General features: G+C 43.3%; 1 protein-coding gene across 2 annotated transcripts in view; it reads left to right on the forward strand.

Annotated features, from left to right (window-relative positions):
- LOC145347944 (uncharacterized protein C1orf21-like) overlaps nucleotides 1–19,746 on the forward strand; it is a 206,739-nt gene that overhangs the window by 171,066 nt on the left and 15,927 nt on the right. For both annotated transcript variants that reach the window (XM_080195932.1, XM_080195934.1), the window contains exon 5: nucleotides 12,878–12,938. In XM_080195932.1, the coding sequence (XP_080052058.1) occupies nucleotides 12,878–12,938 (61 nt within the window). The remainder of the gene's footprint in view (nucleotides 1–12,877; nucleotides 12,939–19,746) is intronic.

Below are 19,746 nucleotides of genomic sequence, written 5' to 3' on the forward strand. Positions count from 1 at the left end.
GGAAATCCACATAGACATGAGGACAATGTGCAAACTCCACACAAAGTGACCCAAGCCGGGAATTGAACCCACGTCCCTGGAGCTGTGAAGCAGCAGTGCTAACCACCGTGCTACCATGCCACCCTGAAAAGAAGTTCTCAGGAACAGTGTTCCAAGCTCAGCTATCTTCAGCTGCACCTTGAATGACCTTCCCTCCATCGTAACGTCAGAAGTGGGATGTTGTTAATGATAACATATAATTTAATTCCATACAGCTGCTTAATGAAGTAGTCTATTCCCACATGCAGCACAATCTGAGCTAATAAGTGGCAAAGAACATTCAAGTCACACAAGTGTTAGCCAATAGCCATCTCCAACAAGAAAGAGTCTGATCACTTCCCTTTGACTGCCAACATCCTGAGGGTAACCATTGACCAAAAACTTAATTTGATCTGCCACATAATAAACCCAAATCTCCCAAATAATAACTTTGAGGTGGGGCGGGCTATAAACAAACAAATAATTGATGCGAGCAGAAACGGAAGATTGGAAAACAGCTAATGTTACGCCATTGTTTAAGAAGGGTGCCAGGCAAAAGGCGGGGAATTATAGGCCTGTTAGTTTAACGTCTGTTGTAGGTAAAATGTTAGAATCCGTCATCAAGGAGGAAATAGCGAGGCATCTTGAGGGGAACTGCTTGATAGAGCAGACGCAGCACGGTTTCCTTAAAGGGAAGTCGTGTCTGACAAATTTACTGGAGTTCTATGAGGATGTGTCTAGGGCGGTGGATAGAGGAGAGCCGGTGGATGTGGTATTTCTGGATTTTCAGAAGGCATTTGACAAGGTACCTCACAAGAGGTTATTACAGAAGGTCGGGGGGCATGGAGTTGGGGGTAGGGTGTTAGCGTGGATAGAGGACTGGTTGTCAAATAGGAGGCAGAGAGTGGGGGTCAATGGGTGCTATTCGGATTGGCGGATGGTGACTAGTGGAGTGCCCCAGGGGTCGGTGCTGGGGCCTCAGCTATTTACCATTTATATAGATGATCTGGAGGAGGGAACCGAGTGTAGGGTGTCGAAATTTGCTGATGACACCAAAATTGGTGGAAAGGCAAATTATGCGGAGGGTGGGGAGAGTCTACAGAAGGATCTAGATAGGCTAGGCGAATGGGCCAGGAAATGGCAAATGGAATTTAATGTTGGCAAGTGCGAGGTGGTCCACTTTGGTAGGAATAATGGTAGGAAGGATAATTACTTAGGTGGAGAAAAACTGCAGCAGGCGACGGTGCAAAGGGACCCTCGGGGTCCTTGTGCATGAGTCGCAAAAACCCAGCTTGCAGGTGCAGCAGGTGGTCAGGAAGGCGAATGGGATGCTGGCCTTCATCGCGAGGGGGATTGAGTATAAAAGTAGGGAGGTCTTGCTGCGGCTGTATAGAGCATTGGTGAGGCCGCAGCTGGAGTACTGTGTGCAGTTTTGGGCGCCGTACTTACGCAAGGATATTTTAGCCTTGGAGGGAGTGCAGAGGAGGTTCACTAGGCTGATGCCGGAGTTGAGGGGGTTGAGCTATGAGGAGAGGCTGAATAAACTAGGCTTGTACTCGTTAGAGTTTAGAAGAATGAGGGGAGATCTCATTGATACGTATAAGATGATGAATGGGATGGATAGGATAGAGGTGGAGAGACTCTTCCCGCTCAAAGAATAGTAGGACTAGGGGGCATAGCCTCAAGATAAAGGGGGCACGGTTTAGAACGGAGTTGAGGAGGAACTTCTTCACTCAAAGGGTGGTGAATCTCTGGAATTCTCTGCCCGTTGAAGTGGTGGAGGCTGCCTCGCTAAATATTTTTAAGACGCGGGTTGATGGGTTTTTGATGAGAGAGGGGATTAAGGGTTATGGGGAGAGGGCGGGAATGTGGAACTGAGCCACGACAGATCAGCCATGATCTTATTGAATGGCGGGGCAGGCTCGAAGGACTAGTTGGCCTACTCCTGCTCCTATTTCTTATGTTCTTATGGAACGGCGATAATTATGGGGGTTTTTAATCTGCATATTGATTGGTTGACCCAAGTCAGATGCGGTGGGCTTGAGGAAGAGTTCTTGGAATGCTGTCGGGATAGTTTCCTTGAACCATATGTAACGGAATCTACGAGGGAGCGAGCTAGGTACTGTGTAAGGAGACAGGTAGAATTAGGGATCTTCTTGTGAGGCATCCTCTTGGGACGAGTGATCATAGTTTGGTTGAATTTCAGATGCAGATGGAGGATGAGAAAGTAGGGTCCCAAACCTGTGTCCTCTGTTTGAACAGAGGGGAGTATGATAAGATGAGGACGGAATTGGCGAATGTAGTTTGGGGGCGCAGATTGGTTGGTAGGACAGCTGAGGAACAGTGGAGGATTTTTAAGGAGATCTTTTTTGGTACTCAGCAGAAGTATATTCCGATGGTAAAGAAGGACAGTAAGAGAAGAGATAACCAGCCGTGGTTATCGAAGGAAGTAAAGGAGAGTATTAAATTAAAAGTTGATACATTCAGAGCGGCTAAAAGTAGTGGGCAATTAGAAGATTGGGAAAGATTTTAAAAAACAACAAAATGACTAAGAAAGCGATAAAGAAAGGAAAAATAGAGTATGAAGCTAAACTAGGTCTAAATATAAAAAAATTATATAAAAGTTTTTACAAATATATAAAGAGGAGGAGACTGGCCAGAGTGAATGTTGGTCCATTGGAGGACAAGAGGATGGATTTAGCGGTGGGTAACGAGGAAATGGCTGAGGCTTTACGTAAGTTTTTTGTGTCGGTCTTCACGGAGGAGGACACAAATAGCTTGCTGAATATTGAAGACAGAAGGATGGTACGAGATGAGGTCCTTAATGTGTTTACTGTCACTATAGAGGTAGTGCTTGATAGACTAACGAGACTGAAGGTAGACAAGTCCCCGGGACCGGATGGAATGCATCCCAGGGTTCTGAAAGAAGTGGCAGAGGTGATAGCGGATGCCTTAGTAATTATTTACCAAAATTCGCTGGATTCCGGGGAAGTGCCAGAAGATTGGAAAAAGGCTAATGTTACGCTGCTGTTTAAAAAAGGTAACAGACAAAAGGCAGGGAATTATAGTCTGGTTAGCTTAACATTCGTAGTTGGAAAAATGCTAGAATCCATCATCAAAGAAGAAATAGCCAGACACCGAGAAAAGAACGGTTTGATCAAGCAGACGCATCACGGATTTGTGAAGGGGAAAGTCGTGGTTAACAAACTTATTGGATTTCTATGAGGATGCGACTAGTGCGGTAGACAGAGGGGAACCGGTGGATGTGGTGTTTTTAATTTCCAGAAGGCGTTTGATAAGGTGCCTCACAAAAGGGTGCTGCAGAAAGTTAGGGTGCACGGAGTTGGGGGTAAAGTGTTAGCATGGATTGAGGATTGGTTGTCTAGCAGGAAGTAGAGAGTTGGAATCAATGGGTGCTACTCTGGTTGGCAGTTGGTGACTAGTGGAGTGCTGTAGGGATCGGTGCTGGGGCCTCAACTGTTTACCATTTTCATAGACGATCTGGAGGAGGGGGCTGAGTATGGGGTAACAAAATTTGCTGATGACACGAAGATGAGTGGAAAAGTGAATTGCGTGGAAGGCACGGAAAGTCTGCAGAGAGACCTGGATAGGCTGAGTGAGTAGGTGAGGACATGGCAGATGGAGTATAACGTTAGCAAATGTGAGGTTATCCACTTTAGTAGAAATAATAGTAGGAGGGATTATTATTTAAAAGGCAAATATCTGCAGCATGCTATGGTGCAGAGGGACCTGGGGGTCCTTGTGCATGAATCGCAAAAAACCAGTCTGCAGGTGATCAAGAAGGCGAATGGAATGCTGGCCTTTATAGCGAGGGGGATAGAATATAAAAGCAGGGAGGTCTTGCTGCAACTGTACAGGGCACTGGTAAGGCTGCAACTGGAGTACTGTGTGCAGTTTTGGTCACCACATTTGCGGAAGGATATATTGGCCTTGGAGGGAGTACAGAGAAGGTTCACCAGGCTGATACCGGAGATGAGGGGGTTAGCCTATGAAGAGAGATTGAATAGACTGGGTCTGTACTCGTTAGAGTTTAGAAGGCTGAGGAGGGATCTTATAGAGACATATAAGATAATGAAGAGGCTAGATAGGATAGAGGTAGACAGATTCTATCCACTTAGAAAGGAAACCAGAACTAGAGGGCACGGCCTCAAAATAAGGGGGGTGGTGGATTCAGTTTAGATCAGAGTTGAGGAGGAACTTCTTCACTCAAAGGGTGGTGAATCTCTGGAATTCTCTGCCCATTGAAGTGGTGGAGGCTGCCTCGCTGAATATATTTAAGTCACGGGTAGATAGGTTTCTGATAGACAAGGGAATTAAGGATTATGGGGAGAAAGCGGGAAAGTGGAACTGATCCACTTCAGATCAGCCATGATCTTATTGAATGGCGGGACAGGCTCGAAGGGCTAGATGGCCTACTCCTGCTCCTATTTCTTATGTTCTTATAAACACTGGCTGCGAGAGCAGATCAAAGGCTGTGTATTCTGTGACAATTAACTCACCTGCCTACTTGATCTGTAGTGCATAAGTCAAGAGTATAATGCAAGACATCCATTGTCACTGGGTCAAAATCTTGGAATTCTTTTCCTAAAAGCACAGTGGGTGTACCTACACCACATGGACTGCAGTGGTTCAAAAGGCAGCTTGCCATCACTTTCTCGAGGGCAGTTGGGGATAGCAATAAATGCTGGTCTTGCCAGCAACATCTATATCTTATGAAAAAAATAAGATAATGTACTTCCTGGTGTCAAAGTATGATAAGTTTTATATGGAGTGATCCTAGAGAGTGTATGTTACAAACAAAGGGGGTATATATGATTGCCACAGCAAGATCATTGGTGCCTTTTTGTTTATCAAATGTGGCAATCAGTCTCTTTCAAGTGGCACAGTTAAACTCCAATCAGGATAAGCTTTTAACCCAGGTTTTGCTGCATCTGTTCTTACCAGGAGTATAGAAAACAAGACATCACTTTTCATCCCTTTAATTACAGCAGGTAGCAAGGACTGTTTTGTGAAACACGACCTCAAGAATGTTTATTTTGAAGGGAACATTTATTATTACTGCTCCTTAAAATTCCATGCCTTTAGGAATTAGTTTCTTTAAATTACTATTCGTTATAAGAAAAGTTTTAGAAGTGTTTTTCAATAAGTTGACATTGTGACAAAATAATGCAATACAAAGGTTAGTTCATATGAATCATATTGATGGTACAAGAGACATTTGGAAATATGACAATTTGGAAGCATTATGGCTTCTACTCTGATATGGTGATTATGGAAATTCAGTGTCTCAGAATTGGTTCTGGATCTAGATCAAAGAGATATTCCAGTGTGAATTGGTGTGGAGAGAATCAGTGCACAGTCTTCATCGATTCACATGCCTCAGGAAGAGGCTGTCTCATTTGCTACAGACATGAGTGCATTGTTTGATCTTAGTCTTTTGTGTGCTGTATATGTTTTTGTTTTCTCTCTATTTTGAAAACATGTACAAGAGTATGTTTTTTTCAGTGAGATGTGATGCATTATTTTATCTTAAAGCCACATATTCCACATAGCCTCATTAAAACCCTGTTCTAGCATTATCATATATTCATAGATTTTTGGACAGACGATACTATTTTCAAGAGTGTGGGCTGGAAAAATGTAACATAAGCATTCAACTGCTTTACTTGCACTTGGGCTTTATTTAATCTAAAGCTGGTTGGATATTCCCAGCCTTTATATTTTGGCCATAATATGTTTCTGAGAATTCATACCAACCAACAAGAATAGCTTCTTCCCTGCCGCTATCAGACTTTTAAATGGACCTATTGTATATTAAGCTGATCTTTCTCTTCACCCTACCTGTAACTGCAACACTATATTCTGCACCCTCTCCTTTCCTGCCCCCTTATGTACTCTATGAATGATATGTTTTGACTGTGTAGCACACAAGAAATAATACTTTTCACTGTATCCCAATACATGTGACAATAATAAATCAAATCAAAGGATGAGAACACGATAAAGGAGCAGAGGGATTTGGGAAGAAATTCCAGGTCATAGGATCTGAACAGCTAAAGGCACAATTGTCAATGCTGGAGTAATGAAAATTGGAAATTCTCAAAAGGCCAGAATTCAAGAAGCGCAGCGATCTGAGGGTTGTAGATGCAGAGGAGATTACAAAATTGGGAAGGGGCAAGGCAATGACGGGAATTGGAAAATAGGGATATGAATATTATAATAGAGACATTGCCAGACTGGGAGCTAGAGCAAATCAGAGAGCACAGGCATGATGCGCAATCAAAAAAGTTGTCACACAGATTAGTCATTCAAGTAATTTGTCCCTCACTTTGATTAATCTGGCAGTTAAATTTTGCTGTCTCAAAGTGAAGAGAAAATGTCAAACTTGTCTCAAAATAATTTGTGTTATGCGAAAATATCCATTTTCTTTTTAGTATGGAGAGATTCTTGAGGGGGGTTCCCCTTCCAGTGTGACTATTTGGGTGACTATTCCAGAAGTGTTCTCGATGGACTTGACTTCAGAAGTACATATAGGGTGTGACTTCAATCCATTTATATGTTGAGCTGTAGCTATCACCTCTGTGAACTTGTGCTACAAGCTAGGAATGCAAACGTTGCAGCTCCAAGCTTCGGATCTCCTGCAGCAGGTCTCAAGTCAAAAACATTAGCAGTTTCCCACCAACTCCCATCGTTAACTGAGCCCCATCACATCATAGAATCCCAATCCAACTGTCATATTGGAGCCCCATCCTCCCATCATCTGTAATGCAGATTACATAATTCATTCTCTAATATGTGGCTGTTCTAATAGCAAGTCCAGTTATATAAAGGTGCCACCAGGCAAATTCAAAAGTATAGAAATATTTTTGCACCTTTTTAAGTAACAACCTTAGCTTAGTGTTTTGCTGCTCTTGAGGTTTATCACAGAATTGTTACAGCACAAAATGAGGCCATTCAGCCCACGTCTGCCAGAGCTTTCCAAATGAGCAATTCATCTAGTGAGATTCCTTTATCTTTTGTAACCTTGCATATTTTTCCTGTTCAGATAATAATCCAATTCCCTCTTGAACACCTCAAGTGAGTCCACCACAAAGGCAGCACATTCCATATTTTAATCACTTGCTGCATGCAAAAGTTTCTTCTTCTATCTCCATTACTTCTTTTTCCAAATATCTTAAAACAGGGTACAAGATGAAGGCATTTAAATCGCCAGCATCAATGCACCCCTTCCCAATGAGCTCAATGAAGTCAATGCCCATTTTGAGCAAGAGGTCAGCGAGAACATGCCAGCTCGGAAGCCTCGGACGAACCTGTAACCAAGGTCACCATCGCAGATGTCAGAGTAGCCTTAGAACATAGAAAATTACAGCTCAGAATCAGGCCTTTTGGCCCTTCTTGTCTGTGCCGAACCATTTTTTGCCTAGTCCCACTGACCTGCACTTGAACCATATCCCTCCACACCCCTCTCATCCATGAACCCGTTCAAGTTTTTCTTAAATGTTAAAAGTGACCCCGCATTTACCACTTTATCCGGCAGCTCATTCCACACTTCCGCCACCCTCTGCATGAAGAAGCCCCCCACTAATATTCCCTTTAAACTTTTCTCCTTTCACCCTTAACCCATGCCTTCTGGTTTTTTTTCTCCCCTAGCCTCAGTGGAAAAAGCCTGCTTGCATTCACTCTATCTATACCCATCAAAATCTTATACACCTCTATCAAATCTCCCCTCATTCTTCTATGCTCCAGGGAAAAAAAGTCCTAACCTATTCAATACCTCTCTGTAACTCAGCTTCTCAAGTCCTGGCAACATCCTCGTGAACCTTATCTGCACTCTTTCAACTTTATTTACATCCTTCCTGTAACTAGGTGACCAAAACTGTACACGATACTCTAAACTCGGCCTCACCAATGCCTTATATAACCTTACCATAACACTCCAACTTTTATACTCGATACTCCAATTTATAAAGGCCAGTATACCAAAAGCACTATTTACGACCCTATCTACCTGTGACATTACTTTTAGGGAATTCTGTACCTGTAATCCCAGATCCGTCTGTTCAACTGCACTGTTCAGACTTCTACCATTTAGCCTGTACGTTCTACTTTGGTTTGTCCTTCCAAAGTGCAATACCTCACGCTTGTCTGCATTAAATTCCATTTGCCCTTTTTCAGCCCATTTTTCTAGTTGGTCCAAGTCCCTCTGCGAGCTTTGAAAACCTTCCTCACTGCCTTCTTGAAAGTCAACCCACAGAAAGCGACTGACCTGTTGAGGTACCCAGACGAGCACTCAGATCCTGCGGGGACCAGCTAATGGGAGTATTCACAGAAACCTTCAACCTCTATTTGCACCAATCTGAGGTCCCTATCTACTTGAAGAGGACCATCATCCCAGTACCAAAGAAAAGCCAGGCAACATGCCTAGTGCTCTGGTATGAATCAGTTCAGCCTCCCAGATTGCCTGGATCCACTTCAGTTTTTCTACTGCTGCAACAGGTCCACAGCAGATGCCATCTCCCTGGCCCTACACCCAACCCTGGAACACCTAGATAAAAAAGACACCTATGTCAAACTTCTATTTACTAACTACAGCTCAGACTGCAGCATCATTATTCCTACAAATCTCATTTCCAAACTCCGTGACCTGGGGCTTGGCTCCTTCCACTGTGACTGGATCTTGAACTTCCTAACCCACAGACCACAATCAGTAAGGATAGGCAACAACACCTCTTTCACGATCATCCTCAACACTGGTGCCCCAGAAGGCTGTGTCCTCAGCCCCGTACTATACTCCTTATACATCGTGGCCGAATTCCCCTCCCAATTCGATTTTCATGTTTGCTGATGGCACCACCGTAGGTGGTCGGATTTCAAACAATGACAAGATGGAATACAGGAAAGAGATAGAGAATCTGGTGAACTGGTGCAACAATAATCTCTCCCTCAATGTCAACAAAACAAAAGAGGTAGTCATCAACTTCAAGAGGCATAGCGGAGGACATTCCTCTGTGCACATCAATGGTGTCGAAGTAAAAATGGTTGGGGGCTTCAAGTTTTTAGGTGTCTAGATCACCAATAACCTGTCCTGGTCCCTCCATGCTGAAAACCTACCAATGCCTTTACTTTCTCAGAAGACCAAGGAAGATTGGCATGTGCATTACGATACTCGCCAACTTGTACAGATGCACCATAGAAAATATTCTTTCTGGTTGTATCACAGCTTGGTATGGCTCCTGCTCTTCCAGGACCACAAGAAATTACAAGTCGTCATGAACGAGGCCCAGTCCATCACTCAAACCACCTCCCATCCACTATCTACACTTCCTGCTGCCTTGGAAAAGCAGCCAGCAGAATTAAGGTCTCCACGCCCCTTGGACAAACTCTCTTCCACTTTCTTCCATCGGGAAAAGAGATACAAAAGTCTGAACGTACTAACCGACTCAAACAGCTTCTTCTCTGCCGCCATCAGACTTTCAAATGGACTTATCTCATATTAAGTTGATCTTTCTCTGTACCTTAACTATGACTAATGCTATCATCTGCACGCCTTCTCAATGTACAGTATGCTTTATCTGTATAGCGCGCAAAAAACAATCTTTTCACTCTATAATAATACAAGTGACAATAAATCCAATCAAATCTGAACTTTCTCATTCTCAATCCTTTCATGAGTGGGAATCTTTTCCCTATTTACCCTGTCCAGCTGCTGCCTGATTTTGAAAACCTCTATCAGAGTTGCTCTCGGCCTTCTTTTCTCCAAGAAAAATAATCCCAACTTCTTCAATCTATCTACTTAACTGAGGTTCCTCATCCCTGGAAACATTCTCATGAATCTTTCACATCTTTTCTAAAGTATGGCACTCAGGCCTGGGTGTGATACTCCAGTTGAAGCTGGATCCTTTGTTTTTGTTTTATATAATTTTTCTTCTTCTTGTACTTTATGCCCATATTAATAAAAGCTAGGATACTGTATGCTTTTTTAACTGCAAGCAAACCTGGCTGCAATAGACCTGCATGCATATGCGCACAGTTTGAAGGTTAAGAAATTTTCAAAAATGGAAACTGGGACATATTAAAAAGCCTTGGGAAGATGGTACACACTATCCTAGAGGAAGTAGGTGTACAGTATCCTAGGGGAAAACGGTGTATGGTATCCTAGGGGAAGGGGATGTATAGTGTCATCGGGGAAGGGGGTTTATAGTGCCCTTGGAGTAGTGGGTGTACCGTGCCCTCAGAGAAGGCAGGTGTACTGTAACATAACGGCATGTGGTGCAAGAACAAAGAGATTATGTTAAACTTTAAAAAGTAATGGTTTATCCTCAACTGGAGTATTGCTTCCAGTTCTGGGGAAAATTGGAAAGGCATTTGAATCAGTGCAGAAAAAGAATCAGGGTAATATGCCAAGGGTGAGGAAAATCCGGCCCCTAGTTGGTTCAGTTGGCCACACTCTCGCATCTGAGTTATAAGGTTCTGAATCACATGGTTTTGCATTCAATTCAGAAGTCCCATTCAAGACATTGCGCAAACATTAAGGCTGACACTTCAATGCAAAATTGAGGGAGTGCTACATTCTGAAAGATGCTAGGTTGGATGAGACATTAAAATGAGGCCCCATCTGCCTTCATATGTGGATGTACAAGATCATATGGCACTATTTCAGATAAGAGCAGGGAAGTTATCCATGGCTTCTTCCCCCTGTTCATTATTACATTTCTGTTCATGAGAGTTTGCTGAGCACATATTAGCTGCCATATTTCCAACATAACAACTGTAACTATAGTTCCGGAGGATTGCATTGGCTGTAAAGTGCTGTGAGGTATCTAGCGGTCATGTAAAGTACTGCATAAATGCAAGTCTAAATAAATAAATACATTTATGGAGCAAAGTGCTGATCCTATCATAGCCTTTAATTTTTGATGGCATTTTCTTTCGAGCCAGCCTGAAGATTGGCTATGTTACTTCTTTTAAAACAACAAGCAAAGGTGCAAATTTCAAAAATGTAAAATTAAACAGTGCCAAAATGATGCATCAACATATTATTTAGCACCTAAGTGAGAATGATGGTTGAATGATTCCGTAGAGCCTTTCACAAGGATTCTGAACCATTTATGAAAAAGGTACGTCACTTAAATTGTTTTCCGGTGCTGGCCAATTTGAAGTGTACATCAAGCATTTGCAATTTTATTAATATCTACTGCTCCTCTTTCATCAGGAGCTTACTTTAAAGTAACAAGGTATATTGTATGTCAACACCAGATGCTCAGCCACAATACTGTTGTATTTCCTTTTAAAGCTCATCAGGTCTGTCTGAAACCACGCTACAGTGGTAACATGAGGCAATGGGCTAATTAATTCTGCCTTCACTAGTTTGAAGATGGTCTGTCGAACATTGCAGACAAAACAAGGAAGATGATACTGAATTGCAATACTTGAATATCAGATCCACAACCTTCTTTAAATTTAAGTGCCTTCCACAATTTAAACAATTGCTGCGTATAATCACCCTATTGCACAGCTAGTTCATGAATCTGGCCTCTGGTTACTAATGGGAAATCATTAATCCTCAGGTCTATGCAAACATGTAATGACAAAGGTGACAATGGAGACAAGTCTTTGTGTTCCAAAGTGAAAACCAATGAAGAAAAGGTTTCTTTCATATGCAAGGGGTACCAATATGATCCATGTTGTTTGTCAAGGCCCAGTCAGCTGCCAATCTCATGAATTTCAGATGAATGATGTTATAAAAGTGGTACTGGTATTGAACTAACAAATTTGAAATGATGAAAAGATTATACCATGTTTGATCTGTGTTGTATCCTGTTGATCTCTGGTACTGGTGCTGTTTCTATTATTTGCATTTGATCAAACATTTTTGTTCAGGCTTAAATAGGACGAGTATTTAAAATATGCATCAAGGATCAGACAAAATGTGCAAAATAATATATCTTGTCTTGACTCTGTGTAATAATTACTTGCTCTAGTAACATTGTAATGCAATGGTTTTGTTTCTTTTATAATTATAGTGAGTATTTTATACATGACTTATTGATAAAGTTGATTCACTGAAGAAAGTTGCAAGATCAGGTGCTGATTTAAGAAAGTTGTCCTCTGGCTCTATATAAATTGTATCATTTTTCTAGTCTGCCTGAGGTGTTGAGTAAATTGAAATAGCCCTGTTGACAGAAATATTGTGCCTCTAGGCTTGTAAATTCATTGTGGCTTACTGTGCTTTGTAAGTAATATAATTTGTTTCAGGTGGCCTTTGTATCCGAAATAAAATGTATTTTTTCAAAAGATTGCCATTCTGTTTTCTTGCTTTTTATCTACCTCTCACCCAATGTGATATCTGCACACAAGTCCCAAGCTTTCTCGGACTAGTGTTCCCACAGTTTCTGCTATTGCTTGTAGGATACTGATGGTTGAGATGAGAATCATTTCTGGTGATGAGTTAAGAGTATCGCACAAGAATCACATTGGTCTAAGTTTTGAATGTTCTTTAAGCAGACCGTACAGTCGCATTTCAATCCTTTTAACTGGGCATAAACACTTAATAAATGATTGAGATTTAAGAATCCAAAACAGAACTTTCAGCTTCCTGTGCACTTTATGCTTGTATCATTTGCATACTGTGTTATCTGCTTATCGTGCACCCTGTACGAGGTTAACCTGGTCTAAGTCTAGGTACTTACTGAATAGAGAGTATGTAAATACTTGGTACTTGTATCAGTAGAACAACAAGCACATATTAAATAATTGTATTTTGTGATTCCTTTTGCAAAAATGCAAAAGCTGAATATTTATTTTAAATGTAATGCTTATTTTTAAATATCTCTTTCAGCATTCACACTTCGGACAGTCAGCAAGAGTTCTTCAAGATGTTGGATGAAAAAATTGAAAGGGTAAGTTTTTAATTGAAGTACAGGCTATTTATGCCTTTCATTACTAATTCATTATGACACATGATGTACTTTTGTCGAGTTTAAAATGACTTTCCCTTTCCCCTCAAATGTCTTTTATTCTTCCACAATTTGTCATAATTTAGTCACCTTCCTTCTGAAGTTTGGCAGTCTGTAAGATTCCACAAACTTTGTAGTCAAACTGTCCTCCCAAGAGAGAAAAATGTGCACTTAAAATGTTGACACGATTAATTTCAATGCACTTATCAGCTAGTGCAGTTAGCAGTTCTTGATAACATGGTATGCAGACTTGTATGGACAGAGACTATTCAACTACACCTTCATTTTTTTTATTCTCTAGTGGAATATGGGCATCACTGACGAGGCAGCATTTGGTGCCAATCGTGGATGGCTCACAAACTGAGTAGCTTTGCTGGTGATTATAGAGAGTAATTAAGAGTCAATCATGTCACTGTGGGTCTCGAGTCACATGGAGTACAGACTGGGTAGGGATGGCAGATTTCCTTCCCTAAAGGACATTCATAGAAATCATTGAAACCCTGTAGTGCAGAAAGAGGCCATTTAGCCCATGGAGTCTGCACCGACCATAATCCCACCCAGGCCCTATCCCCATATCCCTACAAATTTACCCACTAATCCCACCAACCTACACATCTCAGGACTCTAAAGGGCAATTTTTAGATGGCCAATCAACCTAACCCACACATCTTTGGACTGTGGGAGGAAACTGGAGCACCTGAAGGAAATCCACGCAGACACAAGGAAAATGTACGAACTCCACACAGTGACCCAAGCCGGATATCAAACCAGGTCCCTGGAGCTGTGAAGCAGCAGTGCTAACCACTGTTACCATGCCGGCATCAGTGAATGAAATGAGTTTTTACAACAACCAGTGATTATTTCATCGATTTTGTGATCACTTGAGACTGGTTTCATATTCCAGATTTATTAATTCAGTTTAAGTTCCACTCGCAGTGGTGGTGGAATTTGAAAACATGTCCCCAGGAGCATTAGCCTGGGCCCCTGAATTACTAGTCCAGTGAGATTACCACCATGCTACTGCTCCATTTGAATATGTGTAGTTAGCCAAGTAAAACTTGACAAATGTCATTAATTCACTTTTCATTCCCCACCAACAAATCTCAACTTAGCTTTATCAGCTAACAAAAATGTTGTCAAGAGATCAATCACTTAAGAGAAGCTTCAAATGAAAATTCATGTGGAATACCAGTTTAACTAAGAATATCTAGGGGAAAATTGCACTTGAACTCCAGTGTGGTTTTTAAACATTGTAGCATAGCGAAGCGTCAACAAGAATAAAATGTTAGCGATGTAAACTTATTTATAGTTTTAAGACAGATTGTTGACCTATGAAGTTGATGATGTATGATCTGTTGAGCGCTCCCACTGTACAGATGCTCAGTTTAAATCACTACATAAGAACATAACATAAGAACATAAGAAATAGGAGCAGGAGTAGGCCATCTAGCCCTTCGAGCCTACCCCGCCATTCAATAAGATCATGGCTGATCTGTCGTGGCTCAGTTCCACATTCCCGCCCTCTCCCCATAACCCTTAATCCCCTCTCTTATCAAAAACCCATCAACCCGCGTCTTAAAAATATTTAGCGAGGTAGCCTCCACCACTTCAACGGGCAGAGAATTCCAGAGATTCACCACCCTTTGAGTGAAGAAGTTCCTCCTCAACTCCGTTCTAAACCATCCCCCCTTTATCTTGAGGCTGTGCCCCCTAGTCCTACTGTCCTTTCTGAGCGGGAAGAGTCTCTCCACCTCTATCCTATCCATCCCATTCATCATCTTATACGTATCAATGAGATCTCCCCTCATTCTTCTAAACTCTAACGAGTACAAGCCTAGTTTATTCAGCCTCTCCTCATAGCTCAACGCCCTCAACTCCGGCATCAGCCTAGTAAACCTCCTCTGCACTCCCTCCAAGGCCAAAATATCCTTGCGTAAGTATGGTGCCCAAAACTGCACACAGTACTCCAGCTGCAGCCTCACCAATGCCCTATACAGCCACAGCAAGACCTCCCTACTTTTATATTCAATCCCCCTCACGATGAAGGCCAGCATCCCATTCGCCTTCCTAACCACCTGCTGCACCTACAAGCTGGGTTTTTGCGACTCATGCACAAGGACCCCGAGGTCCCTCTGCACCGTCGCCTGCTGCAGTTTTTCGCCACGTAAGTAACAATCCTTCCTACCATTATTCCTACCAAAGTGGACCACCTCGCACTTGCCAACATTAAATTCCATTTGCCATTTCCTGGCCCGTTCGCCCAGCCTATCTAGATCCTTCTGCAGACTCTCCACACCCTCCGCGCAGTTTGCCGTTCAACCAATCTTGGTGTCATCAGCAAATTTCGACACCATACACTCGGTTCCCTCCTCCAGATCATCTATATAAATGGTAAATAGCTGAGGCCCCAGCACCGACCCCTGGGGCACTCCACTAGTCACCAACCGCCAATCCGAATAGCACCCATTGACCCCCACTCTCTGCCTCCTATTTGACAACCAATCCTCTATCCACGTTAACACCCTACCCCCAACTCCATGTCCCCTGACCTTCTGCAATAACCTCTTGTGAGGTACCTTGTCAAACGCCTTCTGAAAATCAAGAAAGACCACATCCACCGGCTCTCCTTTATCCACCGCCCTAGACACATCCTCATAGAACTCCAGTAAATTTGTCAGGCACGACTTCCCTTTAACGAAACCGTGCTGCGTCTGCTCTATCAAGCAATTCCCCTCAAGATGCTCGCTATTTCCTCCTTGATGACGGATTCTAACATTTTACCTACAACAGACGTTAAACTAACCGGCCTATAATTCCCTGCCTTTTGCCTGGCACCCTTCTTAAACAACGGCATAACATTAGCCATTTTCCAATCTTCTGGCACTTCCCCGGAATCCAGCGACGTCTGGAAAATAACCACCAAAGCATCCACTATCACCTCCACCGTTTCTTTCAGAACCCTCGGATGCATTCCATCCGGTCCTGGGGACTTGTCCACAATCAGCCCCTCCAGTCTGTCGAGCACCGCCTCTCTAGTAACAGTAATGTCATTGAGACCCTCCAGTCCTACCACCTTTCCATCTCTAACATCTGGCAAATTATTCACGTCCTCCTCCGTGAAGACAGAAACAAAAAAGTTATTCAAGACCTCAGCCATATCCCCATCCCCTACCACTAAGTCCCCCTTCTCATCCTCTAAGGGTCCAACGTTCACCCTAGCCAGCCTCTTCCTTTTTATATATTTATAAAAACTCTTGCTTTCCTTTTTTATATTAAGCGCTAGCCCAGCTTCATAGTTTCTCCTACCCTTCTTTATCAAATTCTTTGTCAATCTTTGTTGACATTTAAACCTCTCCCAATCCTCTTCTCACCCACCACTCTTAGCTACTGTAAACGCCTCCACTTTTAGTTTAACACTTTCCTTCACCTCCTTCGTTATCCACGGCTTATTACCTCTCCTCCTACGGTCCTTTTTAACCATCGGAATAAATTTCTGCTGAGCACCAAGAAAGATCTCCTTAAAGATCCTCCACTGCTCCTCAGCAGACCTACCTTCCAACGCGCTCCCCCAATCAACATTCGTCAATTCTTCTCTCATCCTACCGTACTCCCCTCTGTTCAAATAAAAAACATAATCAATTTGTACAATAAGAACAACCCATGGATAGCCAGATGCTTTGTTTTGATCGAGTCAGTGCTAATGCATTGTGCTGTCCACTTTGATGTTGAAATGCCTACCTTGAGTTGTAAAGAAGGGAAACTCCAGTATTCTAAATGGCACAAGAGCAGAAAATGCTGGATGCACTCAGCAGGCAAGGCAGCACCTATGGATTAAACGGACAAGTCTTGGGTGGGGGTCATGATAGCATTTACAAAGAACAGAGAGATGTGAATGGGGTGGGAAATGCAAGTGCACTGTCAATCACTTATCCCACAAATGGAATGATCTGTAAAAAGGAAAATACAAGATAGTTAAATGGCAAAAGTAATGAGATGACATTATTTCTGGCATTTAACCACATGCTCTTTTCCTGTTAAGTATTTTACAAAACAATCTTTTGATTTGATTTATTATTGTCACCTGTATTGGTATACAGTGAAAAGTATTGGTTCTTGTGTGCTGTACAGACAAAGCATACCGTATATAGAGAAGGAAAGGAGAGAGTGCAAATGGTGTTACAGTCATAGCTAGGATGTAGAGAAAGATCAACTTAATATAATATAGGTTCATTCAAAAGTCTGATGGCAACAGAGAAGAAGGTATTCTTGAGTTAGTTGGTACATGATCTCTGACTCTGGTATCTTTCTCCACATGGAAGAAGGCGGAAAAGAGTATGTGCAGAGTGCGTGGGTTCCTTGATTATGCTGGCTGCTTTTCCGAGGCCGCGGGAAGTGTAGAGTGAGTCACTGGATGGGAGGTTGGTTTGCGTGATGGACTGGGCTTTGTTCACAACTCTGTGGTTTCTTACATAAGAACATAAGAAATAGGAGCAGGAGTAGGCCATCTAGCCCTTCCAGCCTGCCCCGCTATTCAATAAGATCAAGGCTGATCTGTCGCTGCTCAGTTCCACATTCCCGCCCTCTCCCCATAACCCTTAATCCCCTCTCTTATCAAAAACCCATCAACCCGCTTCTTAAAAATATTTAGCGAGGCAGCCTCCACCACTTCAACGGGCAGAGAATTCCAGAGATTCACCACCCTTTGAGTGAAGAAGTTCCTCCTCAACCCCCCCCCTTTATCTTGAGGCTGTGCCCCCTAGTCCTACTATCCTTTCTGAGCGGGAAGAGTCTCTCCACCTCTATCCTATCCATCCCATTCATCATCTTATACGTCTCAATGAGATCTCCCCTCATTCTTCTAAACTCCAACGAGTACAAGCCTAGTTTATTCAGCCTCTCCTCATAGTTCAACCCCCTCAACTCCGGTATCAGCCTAGTAAACCTCCTCTGCACTCCCTCCAAGGCCAAAATAACTGTGTGCAGTTTTGGGCGCCGCACCTGCGCAAAGATATTTTGGCCTTGGAGGGAGTGCAGAGGAGGTTTACTAGGCTGATACCGGAGTTGAGGGGGTTGAACTATGAGGAGAGGCTGAATAAACTAGGCTTGTACTCGTTAGAGTTTAGAAGAATGAGGGGAGATCTCATTGAGACGTATAAGATGATGAATGGGATGGATAGGATAGAGGTGGAGAGACTCTTCCCACTGAAAAAAGACAGGAGGACTAGGGGGCACAGCCTCAAGATAAAGGGGGGGCGTTTTAGAATGGAGTTGAGGAGGAACTTCTTCACTCAAAGGGTGGTGAATCTCTGGAATTCTCTACCCATTGAAGTGGTGGAGGCTGCCTCGCTAAATATTTTCAAGAAGCGGGTTGATGGGTTTTGATAAGAGAGGGGATTAAGGGTTATGGGGAGAGGGCGGGAATGTGGAACTGAGCCACGACAGATCAGCCATGATCTTATTGAATGGCGGGGCAGGCTCAAAGGGCCAGATGGCCTACTCCTGCTCCTATTTCTTATGTTCTTAAAATATCCTTGCGTAAGTGCAGCGACCAAAACTGCACACAGTACTCCAGCTGTGGCCTCACCAATGCCCTATACAGCTGCAGCAAGACCTCCCTACTTTTATATTCAATCCCCCTCGCTATGAAGGCCAGCATCCAATTAGCCTTCCTGACCACCTGCTGCACCTGCAGGCTGGGTTTTTGCGACTCATGCACAAGGACCCCGAGGTCCCTCTGCACCGTCGCCTGCTGCAGTTTTTCGCCACGTAAGTAATAGTCCTTCCTACCATTATTCCTACCAAAGTGGACCACCTCGCACTTGCCAACATTAAATTCCATTTGCCATTTCCTGGCCCATTCGCCCAGCCTATCTAGATCCTTCTGCAGACTCTCCACACCCTCCGCGCAGTTTGCCGTTCCACCAATCTTGGTGTCATCAGCAAATTTCGACACCATACACTCGGTTCCCTCCTCCAGATCATCTATATAAATGGTAAATAGCTGAGGCCCCAGCACCGACCCCTGGGGCACTCCACTAGTCACCAACCGCCAATCCAAATAGCACCCATTAACCCCCACTCTCTGCCTCCTATTTGACAGCCAATCCTCTATCCACGCTAACACCCTACCCCCAACTCCATGCCCCCTTACCTTCTGCAGTAACCTCTTGTGAGGTACCTTGTCAAACGCCTTCTGAAAATCAAGACAGACCACATCCACCGGCTCTCCTCTATCCACCGCCCTAGACACATCCTCATAGAACTCCAATAAATTTGTCAGACACGACTTCCCCTTAACGAACCCATGCTGCGTCTGCTCTATCAAGCAATTCCCCTCAAGATGCTTCGCTATTTCCTCCTTGATGACGGATTCTAACATTTTACCTACAACAGATGTTAAACTAACCGGCCTTTAATTCCCTGCCTTTTGCCTGGCACCCTTCTTAAACAACGGCGTAACATTAGCCATTTTCCAACCTTCCGGCACTACCCCGGAATCCAGCGACGTTTGGAAAATAACCACCAAGGCATCCACTATCACCTCCGCCATTTCTTTCAGAACCCTTGGATGCATTCCATCCGGTCCTGGGGACTTGTCCACAATCAGCCCCTCCAGTCTGTCGAGCACCGCCTCTCTAGTAACAGTAATGTCATTGAGACCCTCCAGTCCTACCACCTTTCCATCTCTAACACCCGGCAAATTATTCACGTCCTCCTCCATGAAGACCTCAGCCATTTCCCCATCTCCTAC

This window comes from Carcharhinus amblyrhynchos, chromosome 9, assembly GCF_965287045.1.
Source record: "Carcharhinus amblyrhynchos chromosome 9, sCarAmb.v2.hapA, whole genome shotgun sequence".
In the NCBI taxonomy this organism is placed as follows: Eukaryota; Metazoa; Chordata; class Chondrichthyes; order Carcharhiniformes; family Carcharhinidae; genus Carcharhinus; species Carcharhinus amblyrhynchos.